Below are 19,606 nucleotides of genomic sequence, written 5' to 3' on the forward strand. Positions count from 1 at the left end.
CATCGCTTCGATTTCCTTTTGCAGCATCAGGTCTGAGACTGTCTCAAATGATATGTGACTTTTAAGGAGCTTTCTTGATTAAAGCTCTTGAAGAAATAAATAATATAGTAATCTTAAAAGCTAAGAGGGAAGAAATTCCACGTGCAAATGGAGCTATAATTCTTGAGGTATATATATATATATTAGCATTTGATTGTATGGATGTCTAAATGAAGATACTCTAATCACACTGGTGTATAATGCTTTCATTTTGCATAATAGAATTTTGCTTTTATCATTACACTTAGCAAGCAACTATTATATTGGTCTCATGCTATCATTCCCTAATCCCTATCGTATAGGGCTATAAGAATCCTAAGCACTGATTTCATGCTCTTCATTCATAATGTATCATACACATATTCAAAGATTGATTGCACTATTGTTTTTCTCTGATGAACTTTGGTTCAGACTTCACATATTGGCTTGTACCAGGATTCTAATCTTTTCATTGAGGCAGCAAGCTTTGTAATGACAAGTTCATAGTCAATTTTGTCATCAAACGAATCATAACTGTTGTTAGGATGGACCCCCCCCCCAGCCCCACTTTCCCACTCTGAAGTCAATTTCCCCTCCAAAATCAAGTATTGTTTCCTCACAGACTGAGGAGACTTTGTAGCATGATTTCTTAGTTATAAAATAAAGTTGACCTACCCTGTCATTGATAGACTTCTTGGCTTTACTCAGCTCTGAATTTTGGGGGGAACTTGTAAGAATCCACTTTTCTTAAACCTTTGGTCAGAATGGCCTTGAGGTGTTGCTAACAACAAACAAAAAGGTTTACTTTATAAAGAGGAAAATGGTCATTGGAATTAGCAGACTGAACTTTTGAACACAAATCAGTTATTTTGCAGTTTAAAAACTCTTTGCTACAAGCTTTGAGAAGTTTCTTTAAGTCTTTTCTTAGCACAGAGTGGTTGTAGTCATTGAGTTTATCCAAAACATGTCTGTTGTGTTTTTACCATTGTTAGTTCTGCCAAACTCCCCTAGTTTCTAGAAGACAGGTATCTTATGCTAGGATCTCCATTTCTCCTTTCTAGAAGTACCAGTTTCCCTTCTGAAGAGGCTAAAGCAATTCTTGGTGTAGTGGTTAGAAGTGTGGATTTCTAATCTGTCAAGACAGGTTTGATACCCTGCTCTCCCACATGCAGCCAACTGGGTGACCTTGGGCTCGCCACAGTACTGATGAAGCTGTTCTGACTGAGCAGGAATATCAGGGCTTTCTCAGTCTCATCTACCTCACAAGGTGTCTGTTGTGGAGAGAGGAAAGGGAAGACAATTGTAAGCCACTTTGAGACTCCTTCAGGTAGAGAAAAGTGGCATATAAGAACCAATTCTTCTTCTTCCACTAAAACCATATTAACTAAATTAATTGTTATAGACAACTATTAGCATCCTCTTAATTTGCTGGCCTGGTCCCATTTATCAGGGTTTTGGGGGAGGGCTTCTAGATGTTCCATTCCACCTGGCCTTAATGCTTAGTGGAAGAGCTCCATCTTGCAGGCCCTGTGAAATTTGATTTCTAACAGGGCCTGACTCTCCTCTGGGAGTTCATTCCACCATATGGGGTCCAGGACCGAGAAAGCTCTGGCTAGGCAGGCTTCTCTTGGGCCAGAGGCCACTAGTCTGTTGGAACTGGCAGAGCATGGTTCTCTCAGTGTGGGGTAGTATTTGGAGAGGTAGTTCTTCAGGTATGCTGAGCCCAGATGGCCTTAAAGGTCAAAAACAGCACCTTGAACTTAATCCAGATCGCCATTGGAAGTAGTACAGCTGCCTTAGTACAGGACATGAGCCTTCCATGGTGAGGACTCTGGAAACTGTGTTTTGGAACAGCTACAACTTTAGGGACAAGGGAAGGGTCACACACAGCAATTTAAAGAAGTCTAGTCTGAAGATGACAGTTGCAAGGATGACTGTGACTAAGTGATTTGGGGCCAGCTAGGTTGCTGGTTGAGCCTCTTGTGGCGCAGAGTGGTAAGGCAGCCGTCTGAAAGCTTTGCCCATGAGGCTGGGAGTTCAATCCCAGCAGCCAGCTCAAGGTTGACTCAGCCTTCCATCCTTCCGAGGTCGGTAAAATGAGTACCCAGCTTGCTGGGGGGTAAACGGTCATGACTGGGGAAGGCACTGGCAAACCACCCCGTATTGAGTCTGCCATGAAAACGCTAGAGGGCATCACCCCAAGGGTCAGACATGACTCGGTGCTTGCACAGGGGATACCTTTACCTTTACCTTTTTAGGTTGCTGGTAGCTTAGCCTGGCACAGATGAAAAATGGCTTGTTGAGCTACTGTAGTGAATTGAACCTCCAAAGAAAGGGAGGCATCAAATTTCACTCCCAGATTCCTGGCCATCTGTGTAGCTGTAAACTGCATGTTGTCCAAGCTGGGTACGCACGGTTTATCTGCTGGTCTGTTCCTACTGAATCAAAGGACCTCCATTTTTGAAGAGTTCAGCTTCACATGACTCTGCTTTAATCATTCAGCTTCATCCTTACAGACATCTGGCAAGCTGTTCAGTCGGTTGCTCATCAGGAAGAAGATCAGGATGTCATTGGCATATTGGTGACACCCAAGCCTAAACCTTGAGGACACATAAAGATGTTAAATAATGTAAGGGAAAGGACTACCCACTGTGGGACTCCACATTGGAATACCCAACAATGGGATTTAGGGTTGAGCACTCCAGTGCGCTTTGGCGAGCACCAACACCCAAAGTGGCCAGCGCTGTGGTGTGGGGGGGAGGGCAGCACCGGTGGCAGCATGCCAGCTGGTGTCCCCCCCTCCCCTCCACACTACGGCACTGGCCGCCTCACTTGTCAAAATGGCCAAAGTGCGCTGGAACCCTCAACCTTAAAGGGATTGGTCCTCCCTGACTGTGACTCACAAATTGGTAAACAAGGCAAATAAATTTTAAAAATTGATTGTAATATGTGCAGTTTATTGGAGAACTCTTATTGAAGGCATATCTCTGGGCTGGGAGATCTTCTAGGCCCCATCAATGGCTGGGTTTCATAGTCTAAATTAACCCTCTATATACATCTCCCCTTTTTGTACCATGATCTACTGCTATTCCATGTATATACTATGAATTAGAGTAGACTTCTCTGTGGATAAAGTCCTATCATTATTACATGAATGACAGGGTTACATGAAGGCACAGTTGAGGATTTACTCCAAACCTCTCTTGCTAGTGCAGATATAAAGGGAAAATTTGCAGTTAGTATATTAGAATTCGAGATGTTCTTTGCTGAAAGAAATGACCCAGTCACATCACTTGTCATGTTGCGGATGTTCCAAAGAATTGATTCACGTTTGGAAAATCATGATTTGTGAACTCATTATCTTTTTGCAGAACTCATTTTGCAGACTACTAATTAAACTTATGATAATATAAACAGAAGACAATTAAAACCCTCTTTTCAATTTTCATTCTGATGGAAAAGAAATGTCTAAGTCTCAGGACAATTTATATTATTCCTTTATCTTGATGGTGTATTGATCCTATTCCTTATGCCTCCTTGCAAAATAATGAGTTGGTGTCAAAACCATGGCTCACAGAAGAAGCTAAAGTGCATAAACAGAACATGTTTTTCAGCTGTTCCTCATTCTTCCAACTTTCATTTTTGATGCTCAGCAAGATCTTGCAAGAAGATAGGGAAATCAGACTGTAGTGCTTTTCATCTGATTACTCTTCACTACAAGCTGGTACAAATGTCTACTTAGCCAAACACAATACAATGACATGTATGGAAGGTCATTAAGGGCTCAGTACGTTGGGCATTGCTGCTTGCCTGGAGAATTTGTCAAGTAGCTTACAGACCTGATGGAAAATTCATCTTTTTAGATCCCTTTCTAACACTTTACCTTCATTTGGTAATGGACAGTGGGTATGGAATGCACGCTCTGGCTCTTTTCTTAGAGCTGTTGACTCATTGTTGATCCTAGTTTCCTCCTGCATTTTCTTGCTGGAATATGGTATGTGAGGGAGTGAATTTACTAATTTCAGTGTAGTTGGGAAGGGCCATGCCATTGCATGCCAAGGGTCCCAAGATCAATCCGTGGCATCTCCAGTTGTAAGGAACCAGTACTGGGTGATGGGAAAGACCTCTGCCCTGGGAGCCTGGAAAGCTCCTGCCAGTCTGAGTAGTCATCACTAAACTTCATGGACTAATGGTCTGATTCAGTATAATGCAGCTTCATATGTAGTTTCCAGAAGGTGGTACTTTAATGCCATTTAAACATAAAACCACTGGGGCAAATCATGTGGAGATTGAGGTGCTGGGTCACTAATAGATTCATGCCACACAGCTCTTATAGTCCTTTTCATTAGCTCTGAACTAGCAGTGAACTGAACAGCTGTTGTGAGTCAGTGATGGCTAGAAACAGATGGGAGGCAACTAGTGGTGATAGAGAATAATTCTTATTTAAGGATAAGCATACTCTCTTTTAAGGTCCAGGCTTCTAGCTTTGGGGTGCTTCTCATCTTGAAACTTCATCTCAATATTCAGGCAGTGACTATGGACAACAGTAGGCATGTGCAAGGAGAAGAAGAATTAGACTGTTTTTTATTCAGTTTGAATCAATTCAGATTGAATCAGTTTGCCTGAATCACCTACAGTGTAGTTTTGTTTTGGCCAAATCAATTTGAATAGGCCAAATTGATTTCACACCATTGAAACCAATGGCATAATTCAAGTCTATGGGGATTTTCCCATTTCCATCTGTTTGAGGCTGGGGGGGGGGGCATCAGATTTGTGGCACCAGATTTGTGGTGGAGGCACCAGATTTGCAGTGTAGCTATGGGAGCCTCTTCTCTAAAGAATTCCCCCAGGTTGCAAAAAGATTGGTCTGGGGGTCCATCTGATCTTCCTTTTCTCCAGGGGGACTGATCTCTGTTGCCTGGACATGTCCTGCAATTCCAGCAAATCCCCAGATCACAACTGGAGATTGGCATCTTGCAACCTCTATGGGGCACAGCACCACAGAGTTCCTCCTCTCAAGCAAGCCAGGCTCCTGGAGATGAGTTGTCATTGCATAGTCCCCCCTCCAAAACAGCCATTTTGCCCCAGGGAGCTGATCTTTATAGTCTGCAGATGACCTCCAGTTCCAGGATATTTTCAGGCCATACCTAGAGGTTGGTGACCCCTAGGTCAGGAATGTTCCTTGAAGTTTGAAGGCAGGGCCTCAAGAGTCCATGGGTGGGCAGGGGCTTTTGCCATGCAGCCAGCCCCATGGAAGGCCACAGTATAGGTGTGCATCCTAGGGCCCTTAGTTTTCCTGAGTGCAAAGGGCTTTGCCTCCAGTAGGAAATAATGAAGGTTGGATGGGGCCACCCTCTTTGGGTGCTTATAGAATTGGACTCCATGGATGTTTTAGCTCCTGTCAAGTGACCAATGAGAGCAGAGAGCAGAGAGCAGAGATGGTATATGGCCCAAGTTGTTACTATCAAAAGCTTTGGTCACACAATATACATAGTCAATGAAACACAATATACATAGTCAGTTAAACTCTTGTACATCATGGTTATCAGACAAGTCATTACTGTTAGATTTCCTTTTGTTATGTGTTATTTTTAAGGGCATGCGGGTGAAATGCTGAGGGCAGATGAGTGGTATAAAATCACTCTTCCCTGCTGACAGAAAATGTTGTCAAGAGGAAGAAGAGTCTACCTAGAGTCCAAAATGCCCCATTTGCCTCAAGGTTCTGAATGTTTCTATAATATGTTCTAATTGCTCCCTTGGGTCAGGCAATGGCTCCTGTTGATCAGGACCCAGGATATCTTAAGGGCTACCTTATCTCATGTGAACTTATGGTAAAAAAAGACCTTGGCCAAAGTTCCTGTGTGACCTCACTATATGATATATGGTTTGTACTTATTTGGGATGAGTCTTCTACACAGTAATAATACCTTATCAAGCAAATTGATTTTATTTGCTAAATACTTGAAATTGCATACCAGATTATAATATCAATGGAAAATTTATGCATGAGTACAGTAGGGGTGTGCGTCTGGGTGGTAAAAACTAGAACATCCCCCAATCAATACTGGTTTAGGTTTTTTGAAAAGTTTTTATCGAAACTGAGAATCTCCAGTTCAGTTTGAGACCCGAACTGCAAAAATCATGAATCGCTTCAGTCATCAATTTGAGTTTTTGAATCTTCCTGACAAACAGCTGATCTTCGGAGAAAAACGTCTCTGGGGCTCAGCTATTTGTCAGGCTCTGGGGGGGGGTAGTTCAATTTTATTTTTGCTCATCCCTATTTTTACTCATCTCTTTACCATGTGAAAGCACTCATGGATTTTTAAAATAAGTTTTATATATGAGATGACAACACCTGATCAAGATCAAGATTAATATTGTTTATTTTTCAGATATGTTTCTAAAAACTATGTTGTATACTATTGACCACCCTTCATCGTTGTGTTGATCATTTCATATTTATTATCAACTTGGTATAGGAAATTGTAACAGCTTCTATAAAGCTTATTCTTGTTAACTCTTAATGTAGCCTGATATTCAGGCCCTATGTTTTTAATTATATTATTGTGTACACTATAGAGTAACTACATTTTAATACAAATTTTATATTCTGCATCTTGTCCCCTGAAGCATTCTAAGCAGACTAGAAAACATGTTATACTTATCTTGAAGGCTGAACTCTACCATCAGGACATTGAAGTGTGTTGAATGTGAAGTTGCAGTTGGACTCTAGATCATTATTTTTGTTAACACAAAATAATTCTCTGATTTTAAGGTCAGTCAGGCTTAGTTCTTCCTCTAAGTTTATTCAACATTAGTCTCAGTTGGGATCTGCTTGAATTGATAGTAATTTAACAAGTGGAAGTCTAATCAGGGGAGCTCTTATTAGCAATGATGAAAACTTAATTATAACGTTCCATTTGCTGCAGTTCTGCCTCATTCATGTACTTATACTGCTCTCCTTTATAGGAGTATCTGGGGCCATTCAGTGGTGTAACTCTCCAAGAATGTGAGTAAAGCTTCTGGTAAAAGCCCAGAATTTGGCCTCAATATAACAGAAAAATGTAGGCATACTTCTTTGAGACAGAATCAAAACTGCTCATAATTTTCAGACAATAATTATTGCTTCACTCGCCCTTCACTCCAAAGTTGAACAGGTTCCCAGTCATGTGAATGAAGTAGGTTTTCAGCAACTTAACACTGCACTTCAGAAAATGTGAAACCAGGAAAGCACTTAGAGAAGAACAATATCCTCTCTGTGATGGCTTCTCCCACTCAGAAATACAAGATATGTTGTTCAGCACCCACAAGTGTGTAGGGAACCATCTGAATGGCAGAATCTGTCCACAACTTGAAGCTTTTCATCAGCAGCTTGTTTCTCTTGGCCAAAGTAGGGCCCATGATTTATTTGAGTTTTAGTGAAAGAAGTATGAAGCTGTTAGACAACATAGATTACTTCAGTGTGACTTTTCAGAATCAAAATGCTCTCTTTATCCTAACTTCTGATAATAATAAAACATTCCAGTTCACACAAGGATAAAAATATACACAAGTTTATTGGGTTTTTTTAAACATAATTCTTCAAATATTTAGGCTAGCAATGGACCTGTGTCAATACCAATTTTTAAGAACTTGGGAAACCAGGCATCTGGGATTTTTCCAGCTCTGCTTATTGACTTGTGCTCAGGGGAATTATTTAATAGTTAATGGATGGATTGTTCTTTTGAAGTAGCTTTAGTATGGCTAGGTATTGGATCTGTGGTTTTTCAGGTTTCCCCCCCTGTAAAATAAAATATTGAGACAATGTCCATCCAGGATACTCTTTGTGAGTTATATTTCTTCTATCTTCCTCTGATTTAGGGATGCTGGTTTAGGGTAATTAATCCATGGCCTGATAGGGCGACCAATCACAATTCATCACCTACCATAGCTCCCACTGGAGAAAATGGTAGTTTTGAAAATATCATGCTAGATTTTGCTGATGTCCCTTCCTTCTCCAAACACCACTCTCTCCAGAATCCAAATCTGGAATTTTACAATCCAGAATTCATGTTCATAAATATGCATCCCAGTCATTATAGGATGTAAGATCTTTCCTGGAGTTGATTTTTCAGAAAATGTTTAATCAAATCAGTCCATATACATATATCTCAGAGAACACAAGATGTGCAAGAATTTACCAGTGTTAGACAGTTGCTGGGACACTAGAGGGATCAACTTCTGAAGCCAATGCTTCTATGATGGTTCTCAATCACCATGATACCTGAGCAAGTTGGAGATGGTAAGACTGTTGTTTCTTCCCTTGACAAGCCCTTTCTTTTCTTCTTTTTCCTGACACAGGGGTACTCCAGGAAACTCTTTTAATTCATGTTCACTCATACCTCCACTACTTTACCCTCAGATGATGATGATGATGATGATGATTTAATGAATTTCTAGCCCACCACTCCTGCAAAGGTTCACGGTAGGTTATAATATACATAAAATCTTCAATAAAATTACCCCTAAAAATATAAAATACAACAACCTCCACACAGATCCAAGAAATACCATGGCGGAAAAACAACTAAAATCCCACCCACTATCACCTCCAGTAATGGACACTGGGGATCACACCACCAGCAGAATAACCTAAGAATAACTTAATTATGGAACATTTCTAAGTTGAGGTCCCCAGTGGCCATACTAGTGATGGTTTTCAGGAGGTTTATGCTGGCAATGGGCAACAATTAGATAAATTTAGATATTTTTGATTTCTGTTAAAATGAATGAAAGATATGTCATACCATTGTAAGTCCACTGAAGTAACTGCTTAAGATTGCAGTATTAAGCTTGCTCTTATCACTCATACTAAAGCCAACAAGAGTCTAATGAGTATTTAACTTTGGTTGGAAACATGACCAACATGTCACAAACAAGATGTTATCTAGCTAAATGTGTTCAGGATTAAGGATAGAACTGCGAGGCCTAACCTGGCAACCAGAGGGAGAACAAGTGGGGTGGTGACATAGGTTTTCCCTGGAAGTGACATGAATTTTGCAAGAAACTCTATAGAGTGCCCAGTGATTCCTAGGATGTTGTGACACCAGTTCTAGATTTTGCACACTGATGTCACACTGCTGAGGATGGCAATTTTTAAAAAGTTATTTCTGCTTCCTGCTTGCTGCTGGAGCGCCACCAGGCAAGAAGATTGCCAGGTATTATATATCAGATCAAGTGCTGAGCACCAATAAAAGGCATCCCAAATTGTGAAGGGCAAAGTCTAAAAGTTTTTTTTTTTAATTAATGATTGTGTATACATATTTTCTCTGAAAAGTCACTTTCAGAATTTCTGACAGCAAGTAAAAGGCAGAACCAAGCATCAAACAGCCCACAGGGATGTGTGAAATGGAGGGAAATGTATGTCTATAAGGATTGAAGTACTTTGTAATGAGGCATTTTTGAGAGCCATGTCAAAATTTGTATTTCTTGCTTTCTATTTCTCTGATACATGAGGCACTGTCACTTACATCTGTTCTGCCTAGGATAACAGCTTTCGATTGTCCTGAAAAGACCTAAACAAAAATAAAATAAATCCCTGCTGAATATTTTACAAGGCAAAATCCCTTGTCTGAAATAAAGACCATAGAACAAGAAAGCAAAAGGCGAGTGACTAGAAAGCTTATACTGTTTGGAGATAGCGGAGCTGAACATTTTCCCCAAGCATCTAAGAGAGGAAAGAGACTCAGCACTCATTACCTTTGCTTAGATTCCCCTGTGCCACTTGTATTTTTGAAAACCTAATCCCTCTGACCATGCTCATGAATAAAGATCATTCTCTTTCATTAAATGTATGTCTCACAGCCTCTAAGCACTGCAACAAATTGACCATTTTCACGGTCACAAATTGAATTTGGGTATTTGTGAGCTTTGGCAAAGGCATGAATTCAAATGTTTGACCCTTAAGAAGTTGTATATATTTGGTTTTTGAAAAATCCAGTGCTCTCTCTCCCAGTTTCACCTCTTAGCCCTTCTATCTCTTCATACTTTGCACCTGAGTTATACCCTTATTTGTCACTTGGGGTATTCTTTATTTACAGAAGACTACAGGTTGAATCCAAACTAAATTTTCCATAGCAAAATGGACTTTTTCTGCTCATCTCTCCTACTACAGACCACTGATTTTCATGAAAGGCTGCTCTTGACAGATAGGATCCCCAAGGAATTACATGGAGGAGTAATTATTCAAGAAGGCTTTTCTATGCAGGCAAAATAGTTACATTGCACTAAATGTTCCACAGACTTATTTGTCTACATTATTATATATAGCTTGCTGAAACTAGGCTTCTACAATGTATTTTTTACATCAATGAATGTGTCATACCCTTGATTCTATTTACCTGGCCTTCCCAGGTAGGCCACTGCTATTTGCTCACCTACATTAGCATCCCTGTGTTAGACATCTCCTTTCCCCTGTGGCTTCAGTTAAAAGATCTCCTGATGAATCTCCCAAGTTTACTGCCAATCACATTCTTCCTCAACTTGGATAAGTAAAGTCCATCATGTGCCAGTAGGCCTTCTTCTAGACAACCTATCCTGTGGTTCCAGAATCCAAATCCCACTTGCTGGCATCACCAATGTAGTCAGAAGTTCACCTCCATTATCTTCAACTCCCAACTCCTTCCTCTTCCCCTTACAGGCAGGATAAAAACAAACAAAAACCAAAAAGAACCCCACATGTGTCCCCATTCGTTTCAGCTGCATCCCAACATCTTCATAGTCAGCCTTAATATGTACAATTATGTTAATGGCCATGTTGTTTCCCACGTGGACCATCACAAATTGGTAATGATCCATGGGTTTGATCAGCTTCAGCATCCAATCTGTAATATCTTAAACTTTTGCCCCTGGCAAGCAACACACCTCTTATCCTAGGGTGTCAGCAGAGTGTCACCAATGCCCAACCCTCTCCTTTTCCTTTGAATGCCATTTCCTCCTATGCTCATTCTCTCTTCACTATGCCATTGATTTCCTTTGGGTTCCCACTTTACCCTTGTTGCTACTTGTATCACCTTTGCCTGCAATCTTTTCCTGTGTTCCAATGGCTCCAAATGCCATGTTGCTCAACACCTTCAGGCTTGTGTTGTAGCAGTAAGGCCCATTATGCATGGCCGCTGAAACAGCGATTTCGGGTCACATGGAAAACGCGGAGGGGGAAGAAATGAAACAAATTGCTTATGCACGGGATGGGACGCAATGGCGGCAAAACCCAGAGTAACTGATTATGCACGCGGCGACCCCGGCACCACTTCTGGTTGCGCCCCGGTCATCCGGAAGCTGTGCTTTCTTCCGCATTTCGCTAACGCAACTTTTTTGGCGGCATGCACCAAATCTGCAGCCGGTTGCAGCCGGCTCCATGTGTTATCGGTGATTTTAGTCGCCACCATTCCACCCCAAATGTGCGCTATCCCCCCTGTGCATAATGGGCCTAAGTGGAGCCTCCATACAGAAGTCAACCCCCCATTATCCTTTAGGCTGGTTTCTTCATTTCTATGCAGGTTTGCACAGCTCCTATCTATGAAATCCTCTCCTTCCACAATTTTATGCAGGGTTTAAATCTGATTCTCCAGGTCCCCAACCTTCTCCTTATGACAAGTGTAGTCCATCTAGTCTTCAGGGAGGAAAACAAACATGACACACTCCTTGCAGGTGACTCAATTTGAGCCTAAAGTATCCATTATTATCTTCCAAGCTCCTTCACTCTAGAATCTTTATAGGAAAAAGTTGTTAGGGTGATTCCCATACAAATCCCCAGGGCAATAGCCACCAGCCAACAGCCCTTTGGCTCTTGCCCTTCAGCTCATGCCAAAGGCTTGCACCTCTGGGAAGGAAGAGCCTTTAAGCTCATAGGGTCATAGCCCAGTGGGCACAACTTGCAATCCTTCTGCTGCACTCCATCCCTAGCACAGACTCCCTCAGTCAGCCACAAATAAAATTACTTAACAGTAAACAGAAACCAGTCTCTAGCAGGTTGCAAAATGCCCACTTACCCACAGATACTATCATTACTCTCACACACGCAGCAGTTAGAAGAGGCAAAAAAGGGAAGGCATCCCTCCTCCCCTAGCTCCTTGTCTTCTCCCTAGATGCTCAGCTCTGCCTCTGGTGAGGAAGAGCCTTTAACCTCCCTTTGAAAAGGCAGCCATTGTTCAATCTGAGAAGTTCCCTTCCAACACCATAAATCTCAAGATATGATCAAAAGGAAATTTTGCTCTTTGCATTTGAGCAAAGTGTTGTGTTGTATTGATTAATTTTAGTGCTATGATTTGTTTAAGTGCACATTACATTTTTGAGGCATTGGACCAATGTTCCTCTAATTTGGCCCTAAGTTTAATTGATAGTTTTCAGTTAATACAATCTGTACGCAGACATTATGAGAGATGTGATACCAACAGGCAACATATAACACACACAATTGAGATTGTGAATATCTCATTTAAAGAAGGAACAGGCTGAAAGAGGCTGAAAGATGTATGATCAACTGGGGGAGGGGGAGTTTCCCAAAGCCACCAGTTTTAACAGCAGTAGAACACTCTCCAACATTCTATTTTTGAGCAAACTCAAACTGACCACTTCAGTGCACATCTGGCTTTTTCAAAACTAAATGCCTGGATTTCCTACCTTTCCAACCAACTTTTGACATTGGTACTGCTTTAGTGCTGGAAAACAGACAGAAATAGTGGTTCAATACTATCAACAATTATATCCTTTTGTAGTGCTGTGTTCAGATATAATTGGGAGGTGCATTTTTCTAAGCTGCTGCTTTTTTTTGTGGCTTTTGCCTTGCTGGCTTCTGCAGCATTCCATCTGATTTCATTAAAAAGCAATGTTTAGAATCAATAATAGGCTAGATGTCAATGAAAGGCAGAGAAAAACCCAGTGAAACAAAAGGCCAATGGGGAAAATGAAAATAAATGGGTAAGTTTGGAATCTAAAGATTAAAAGGCTTGATATCTGGAGGAGTGTCATGCTCTGGGAATTTCACAACTCAGAAAACAACAGAAAAAGTTTATTTAAATGCCATTAAAGAAACAACAGAATCTTCAGTGACAGCAACAAAATGTGAAACAACATATAAAGAAACAAAAATAGCCATATTGACTCATTCTTTAATGGAGAAAGTGAAACCTTTAATCCTCTACTATTTAGAAATACCCTGAGAGAAGTAACTAACAAAAGATTGTAAAGATGCTTCGACAGAGTTTACGATTCAAGGTTCGGTTTCTAACTGTTGAATCTTTTCATGGAGCTCACTTGGTGTTGTATGTATGGGCTTTGTTGAAGAACATTATTTGATGACATCTACATTCATGGTGACATCTCATATCAAATTTGATGAAATATGAAATCTTTCTTTCTTGTGAGCATGGACCAATTGAAAAGGGTTAGAAATTTCTCACAAACACAACAGGATACTGATAACCTTGCAGGTTAGCAACCGATATGATCTCCGTGCTTGACTTTTTCCTCTCTCTCTCTCTCTCTCTCGCAGACAAGATTTTCTCTCAATGAGCTGATGACAGAATAATATCTCCAGAGTGCTCGCTCACCCCATACGGACCTCTTGAAATATTTGTACCTTGGAAAGTTGGAGATCAAAAGCACACACACACACAGGCACACACACAAAGACTGAGGACTGAAAAAGCTATCATAAAGAACCTACTCAGGTTTCAGTCTGGTGATGAACAGACTTGTGAAGCATTTTGAGAACTGGGAGCTTTTCCTATCTAAAATCCAGGCATACCGTTAAAAAAAGAATTTCCATAGGGAGCATCTCTTGCGTCTTCTGAGTAACTGGAGTATTTTCTCAAAACGTTTTACTGGGCAGTCATGTTAAGCCCTTGATTACATACAACAGTTCAGGACCCATGGAGTACAGCTGAGTCAACCATTCCAGGGGATTTGGGTAAGTGCATTTCATGACAGCTACTTAAAATGTTCCAATATATTTTTGGTAAACATCAAACATTGTATACTTTTAAATATATTTTTTTCATCTCACTCATCAGGCAGAATGGATTCAGGGTAACCCTGGTTGAGCTATTGGGAATTGATTATGAACAAGGTGAAATAAAACTTGTGACAGAAGTCCTGTGCAAGAGGAAGTCTTAATTTCTCACCTTGCTGAAACATAGCCCCTCAGTAGCTTGCTGGTTTCATGGAAGAAGGACAAGTGAAATCATCTGCCCAGAGTGTTGATGCAAATCAAACACTAAACATTGTCATTCAAGACACAGCCAGTCCTACTTAGCTTATGTAGTCTGTTTGCAAGTTCACACAATCGGTGCACTGACAGATGCAAGTGGAAAATTTTGATAGCTGATATTATTGAGCAGGATTGAAGAACATTAACTTCAGTGATTGTAAGAATTGTCTCATATTACAAAAATACCTATCTGAGGACTAGATATATGTGAGAGGACTAGATATATGTGAGAAATTACTTGAATTGGAAATAGAAGCATTTTGATTTGCAGATATGATCCAGAACAGCATAGGAACTTCAATAGTTAATTGTCCTTCGAGAAGGTTTTCATCTAAGTAGAAGGGAAATGGATGTTAGGCCTTTTCTAGCTCTTACCCTAGATAAAATAATATATTATTCTTAATAATCCTTTCTTCCTCCCCACTTTTTCTTAGCTATACATCAGACATATTTTCAAAACTGTTTCTTGGATGACTTCAAAATTTCCGAGTCCAACATGATTATTGAGTGAGATTAAAAAGAAAGGGAAATGGCATTTCTGTAAACAAATCATGTTTCCATTTTACCACCAATTGGGCTGTTTTCAGCTTTTCAGTAAAGACTAGAGAACAGAGTGAATTTAAACAGATCAAACCTAATGGCATTTGGATGCTGACTTCACGAAATATCAGCAACCTTATAACCAAAATGTATATATAATTTTTGAAGATTAGATAAGGCTGCAGCCAAATTGTACATTCCATTCAAGTTATTTTGCTGAAGAAAATAAATCAGGAATGCATCTGAAAGCAACAAAGTGTGTTTATACTCAAGCAGAGTCGGCAGTATGATCTAACAGCTATAAGCCGCTATTATTTATGAAGGCATTATATGTATCTTTATATTTTGTTCACTTTAGAAACATATAAATAAATAATTAAAACAAAATTTGAATTATTTGAATTGCATTTGTCCATATGCCTGCAGATTGCCAGAGAATAACAATAATAATGTCCGTATGCATATCATATGGCACTACATCATACTGAGACAGCCCATCTACAATATTTTTTTTCCATTCTAACTGACAAGGGCTGTTCACAGACTCATGCAGAGATCATTGGAGACTTCACTATCTGAGACTGTTTTAACTGGAGTGGCTGGAGATGGAACCTGCCCAGGCTTTATGCTTTCAAAAATGTAATTGATGGTCTTCTTCAGTATAACAACCTACACAAAATTCTCATTCTATGCCTTAGCAAGGAGAGTTTAGAACAGCATGACTGCATATCAGGGGTAGTCAAACTGCGGCCCTCCAGATGTCTATGGACTACAATTCCCATGAGCCCCTACCAGCGAATGCTCAATGTCCATGGACATCTGGAGGGCCGCAGTTCGACTACCCCTAGCATAGATCATCTCCTTTCTCTCACTACTAAAACAGCTAATTAAGATAAGCCTGGAAAAAATTGTTTAGCCAATGTGTGTGTGTGTGTAGCCATTGTCCATATTAGGCAATATGGTAGCTATGAAATATATGTGGGTTTAACCAAATAACTGTTAATGCTGGACACAAGTGCTGTTTTGCTTGAATATGCACCTCCTTGACCAAATACCATCTTATGCTGAAAGTTTCTTGGAAGGGGTTAGAATAAAATCATAGAAGAAACGAAGACCACAATTCTAGCTGTACTTGATGGGCAAAATCAAATGGGATTTAAAGACAAAACCAATGGGTTGGATCCAGCCAATTTTCTTTACTCACTCTCACCCAATTACAATCCTCCCTACAATCCCCACCATACCTTGTTCATGCAGATCCCATTAGTCCCAGCATTGCTTTTGTGGTGATCAGTTTGTCACCAGCAGAAGAAACAGCAAGACTGTTGAATAATCATGTTAAGATTAACATCCAAATTACATCTCATGTTCATAAAACAACAGTTTATTGAAAAGCCTCCCTTTATTGAAACCGCTCTCATTTTTCACATGAGTATACTTATTCAATATTGACAAGTCTTAGAGTCAAACAACACATGGCATGAAAAGATCTATGTTTAAGATCTCCCATGGCTCTCTCTTGGTCTCATTGGTAACATAATAAATCACAATCAGAAATAAATAGAAGTCCCCATTTCTGATTCAGTTTGTCTGCATGTAATCTATACCTAAATCTGAAAGTGCAGGCAATGGCAATTTCATATTGTCAGAATGCAGTATATTTTGTTTTGCAGTTATCAGTGGATGCAGCTAAATAAACAGATGCGCATTTTTTTCAATAAATAATGGGTGCCAATACATTTAGTGACCAAGTGTAGTAATCCAAAATATACTGCCTGTTGTATGGAGTGCTCTTAATGAGCTGCATTGATGGTGAAAGCTACCACACCACATAAAATCTCCATATTTTGAAGAAGAAGAAGAAGAAGAAGAAGAAGAAGAAGAAGAAGAAATATAGTTGTGGAACTGAGTTCTTTCTTCTGCTGAATATTGCACCTGCCTTTCCCTGTAGAACTTGCATTGTTCTGACTCAAGAAAATACATAGTCTTTCTAATAGTACACTCATAGAAAATAGAATTCTGAGTAAACCTATTGAAGATTGATCTTTAAGCCTAACAACACAGCAATTAGTCATTGCCAAATTATTTAGTCCAGTATAGCAGAGTTGAGATCAGAGAAGTCTGGTTCCTTACCATGTGGTGTTTATATATAACAAAGTTTCTACTAAACTTTTCATTTGATCCATGCAGAAACATACACCCACTGAGAAAATAAATCCTAATAACATAGAGATGTGGAGTAATGTACAGTTTGAGTTTAATAATCCAGTAGAGAACATTGGAAGTGATGGAATTCACCAAATTTGCCTCAGCCAGAATCAGTATGCAAAAATTAGGTAAAGGTAAAGGTATCCCCTTTGCAAGCACTGGGTCATGTCTGACCCTTGGAGTGACGCCCTCCAGCGTTTTCATGGCAGACTCAATACGGGGTGGTTTGCCAGTGCCTTCCCCAGTCATTACCATTTACCCCCCAGCAAGCTGGGTACTAATTTTACCGACCTTGGAAGGCTGAGTCAACCTTGAGCTGGCTGCTGCGATCGAACTCCCAGCCTCATGGGCAGAGCTTTCAGACTGCATGTCTGCTGCCTTACCACTCTGCGCCACAAGAGGCTCTTATGCAAAAATTACTGGGAACCAAATCTAGGAGAAATGAAAATAATGCCTTATATAGGCAAAAAGCATAAATTCACACATCCTCTTATAAGTGATTTCTGTTTTGTGACATGGATTTTTTTTTTTTTGCTGATCCGTCATTCTTCTGTCTGCAGAGAAAGGCTGTTGCTTTAAAAATTTGGCCAAGATCAGATGTCTGACCCAGGGCTCATGACATTTGTGACCTAAGCATAATGCATAAACAACTTCACAGAATAATGCCCAAATGTTTTACTAGGTTTTGCAATGGAACAAGTATGGCTGCTGATCCTACTGACTGTAAAAGCGCTCCCAGTGACTGCACAGTTCAATGGATACAACTGTGATGCCAACCTCCACAGCAGGTTCCCTGGTAAGTGTTAATTGCAACATATTAATTGTAAGTCTTTCGTTATCTTGTTTTCAAGGGATGCTTCGTTGTAACCACCTCGGATCTTTAGCGTAAATGAAGCATGAGGAGAAAGAAGTTCTCATTAACCAATCAATGGTGGATGAAATAACATAAAACTATCAGCCCTGCCATATGCGAGGGTAGCTACCAATAATAACAAAAGAATTTCATTTGCAAAGGGTGAATTCAGTGCACAAATTTGTTGCTCACAGGATGTTTATTCAGATAGCTTACTTAGTAAAAATGCATATTGTTATCAGCAATGATCTTTTTAGAGACAATTTTCTTTCCAGCAGTACAGAAATATGTTTCCTCTATGGCTTAGAAACAAGTTAATGAAAGAGAAGACAATCAGCAGTTGTTAACCAACATGGCTTATTGATCATCACCATAAACACTCAGCCTGCACAGAACTATGAACATGCCATTTGAGAAGGATTGTCAAGGCTTTATTGAACTCATGTTTTCTGTCTATCCAAGACTGCAGGGCAGAGGGTGATGGGCCAGTAATACATGGCTGGTGAACAGTATTTAGCTCCCTCTCCCCTTCATGTGGCTTAAAGAAGCCCAGTAGATCTATAAGACTGGGGAACATTCTTGGAGACAAAGAGTTCACAGTAACATTCCCAGGATCAGAGTTCTAATCCTGATTCCTATTTGTGTCCAAATTCTAAATATAGAGTTTTCCTAATAGACTGTACAGCAATCTGCCTGTCCAGATACTGGTATGTTACAGCAAACTGTTTACCTCCCCTACATCACTGGCTTTCACTGGAGTGGGGGAAGTAGGTACAGCATTAGTCTCTATCCTCCCCAGTTTGAAGCTCTGTGGGTCTCTGTAAGCCAGTTTGGTGTAGTGGTTAGGAGTGTGGACTTCTAATCCGGTGAGCCGGGTTCGGCACTCCAGCTGGGTGACCTTGGGCTCGCCATGGTGCTGATAAAGCTGTTCTGACCAAGCAGCGATATCGGGGCTCCCTCAGCCTCACCCACCTCACAGGGTGTCTGTTGTGGGGAGAGGAAAGGGAAAGCGACTGTAAGTTGCTTTGAGACTCCTTTGGCTACAGAAAAGTTGCATACAAGAACCAATTCTTCTTCTTCTTCTTCTTCTTCTTCTTCTTCTTCTTCTTCTTCTTCTTCTTCTTCTTCTTCTTCTTCTTCTTCTTCTTCTTCGCTATTTAGCAAACATAGACCAGGGCTGAATCTGCACTTATCGTATATACTTGCTTATATGCCGACCCACGTATAAGCCGAGGCACCTAATTTCACCATAAAATGCTGGAAAAATTGTTGACTCGCATATAAGCTGAGGGTGGTGTTTGGATAGTGGCTTTCTCTCCTTTCCTCTCCTCACCCCCTCCTGTTTTGGGCAGGATCTTTTTTTCCCTTTTCTTCACACCCTCCTCCTCCCTATTTCACTCTGACCCCTCTTGCCTTTTAATATCCAATCCTGTGCTCCTTCTCTTCTTCTTAGCCCAGTGTTCTGTTCCCTCCAATTTCCATTCCTTCCTCTAGGGGCGTTTTCTCCTTCTGCTCTCTGTTTTCCCTCTGAGCCAAAGGCTTCAGAGCTTCCTACTGCAGCAGCAACACATGCTAGCCTCGTGCTAGCCTTGTTAAGGCAGTGAGGGGGGGAGGCGGAGACTGTTCTTTCTCTCCCCTTCTACTGTCCCTCCTGTGCATGCTGTGCCTCTATTTCTTCCTGCCTCTGCTTGTTCAGTTAAGTATTCTTGTCTCCCACCCCTGCCCTCCTGTCTTGTTTG

At 40.6% G+C, this 19,606-nt stretch overlaps 2 protein-coding genes across 2 annotated transcripts in view; one reads left to right on the forward strand and one right to left on the reverse strand.

The window, feature by feature from the left end:
• Positions 1 to 19,606, reverse strand: part of RPL24 (ribosomal protein L24) — a 354,788-nt gene that overhangs the window by 261,271 nt on the left and 73,911 nt on the right. The window lies entirely within an intron of this gene.
• The window catches only part of ZPLD1 (zona pellucida like domain containing 1), a 53,373-nt gene continuing 47,432 nt past the window's right edge, over positions 13,666 to 19,606 (forward strand). Inside the window, exons 1-2 of the mRNA XM_077342119.1 lie at positions 13,666 to 13,966; positions 17,697 to 17,810. Of these exons, the coding sequence (XP_077198234.1) occupies positions 17,705 to 17,810 (106 nt within the window). The 5' untranslated portion in view covers positions 13,666 to 13,966; positions 17,697 to 17,704. The remainder of the gene's footprint in view (positions 13,967 to 17,696; positions 17,811 to 19,606) is intronic.

Source organism: Paroedura picta, chromosome 6, assembly GCF_049243985.1.
Source record: "Paroedura picta isolate Pp20150507F chromosome 6, Ppicta_v3.0, whole genome shotgun sequence".
NCBI lineage: Eukaryota > Metazoa > Chordata > Lepidosauria > Squamata > Gekkonidae > Paroedura > Paroedura picta.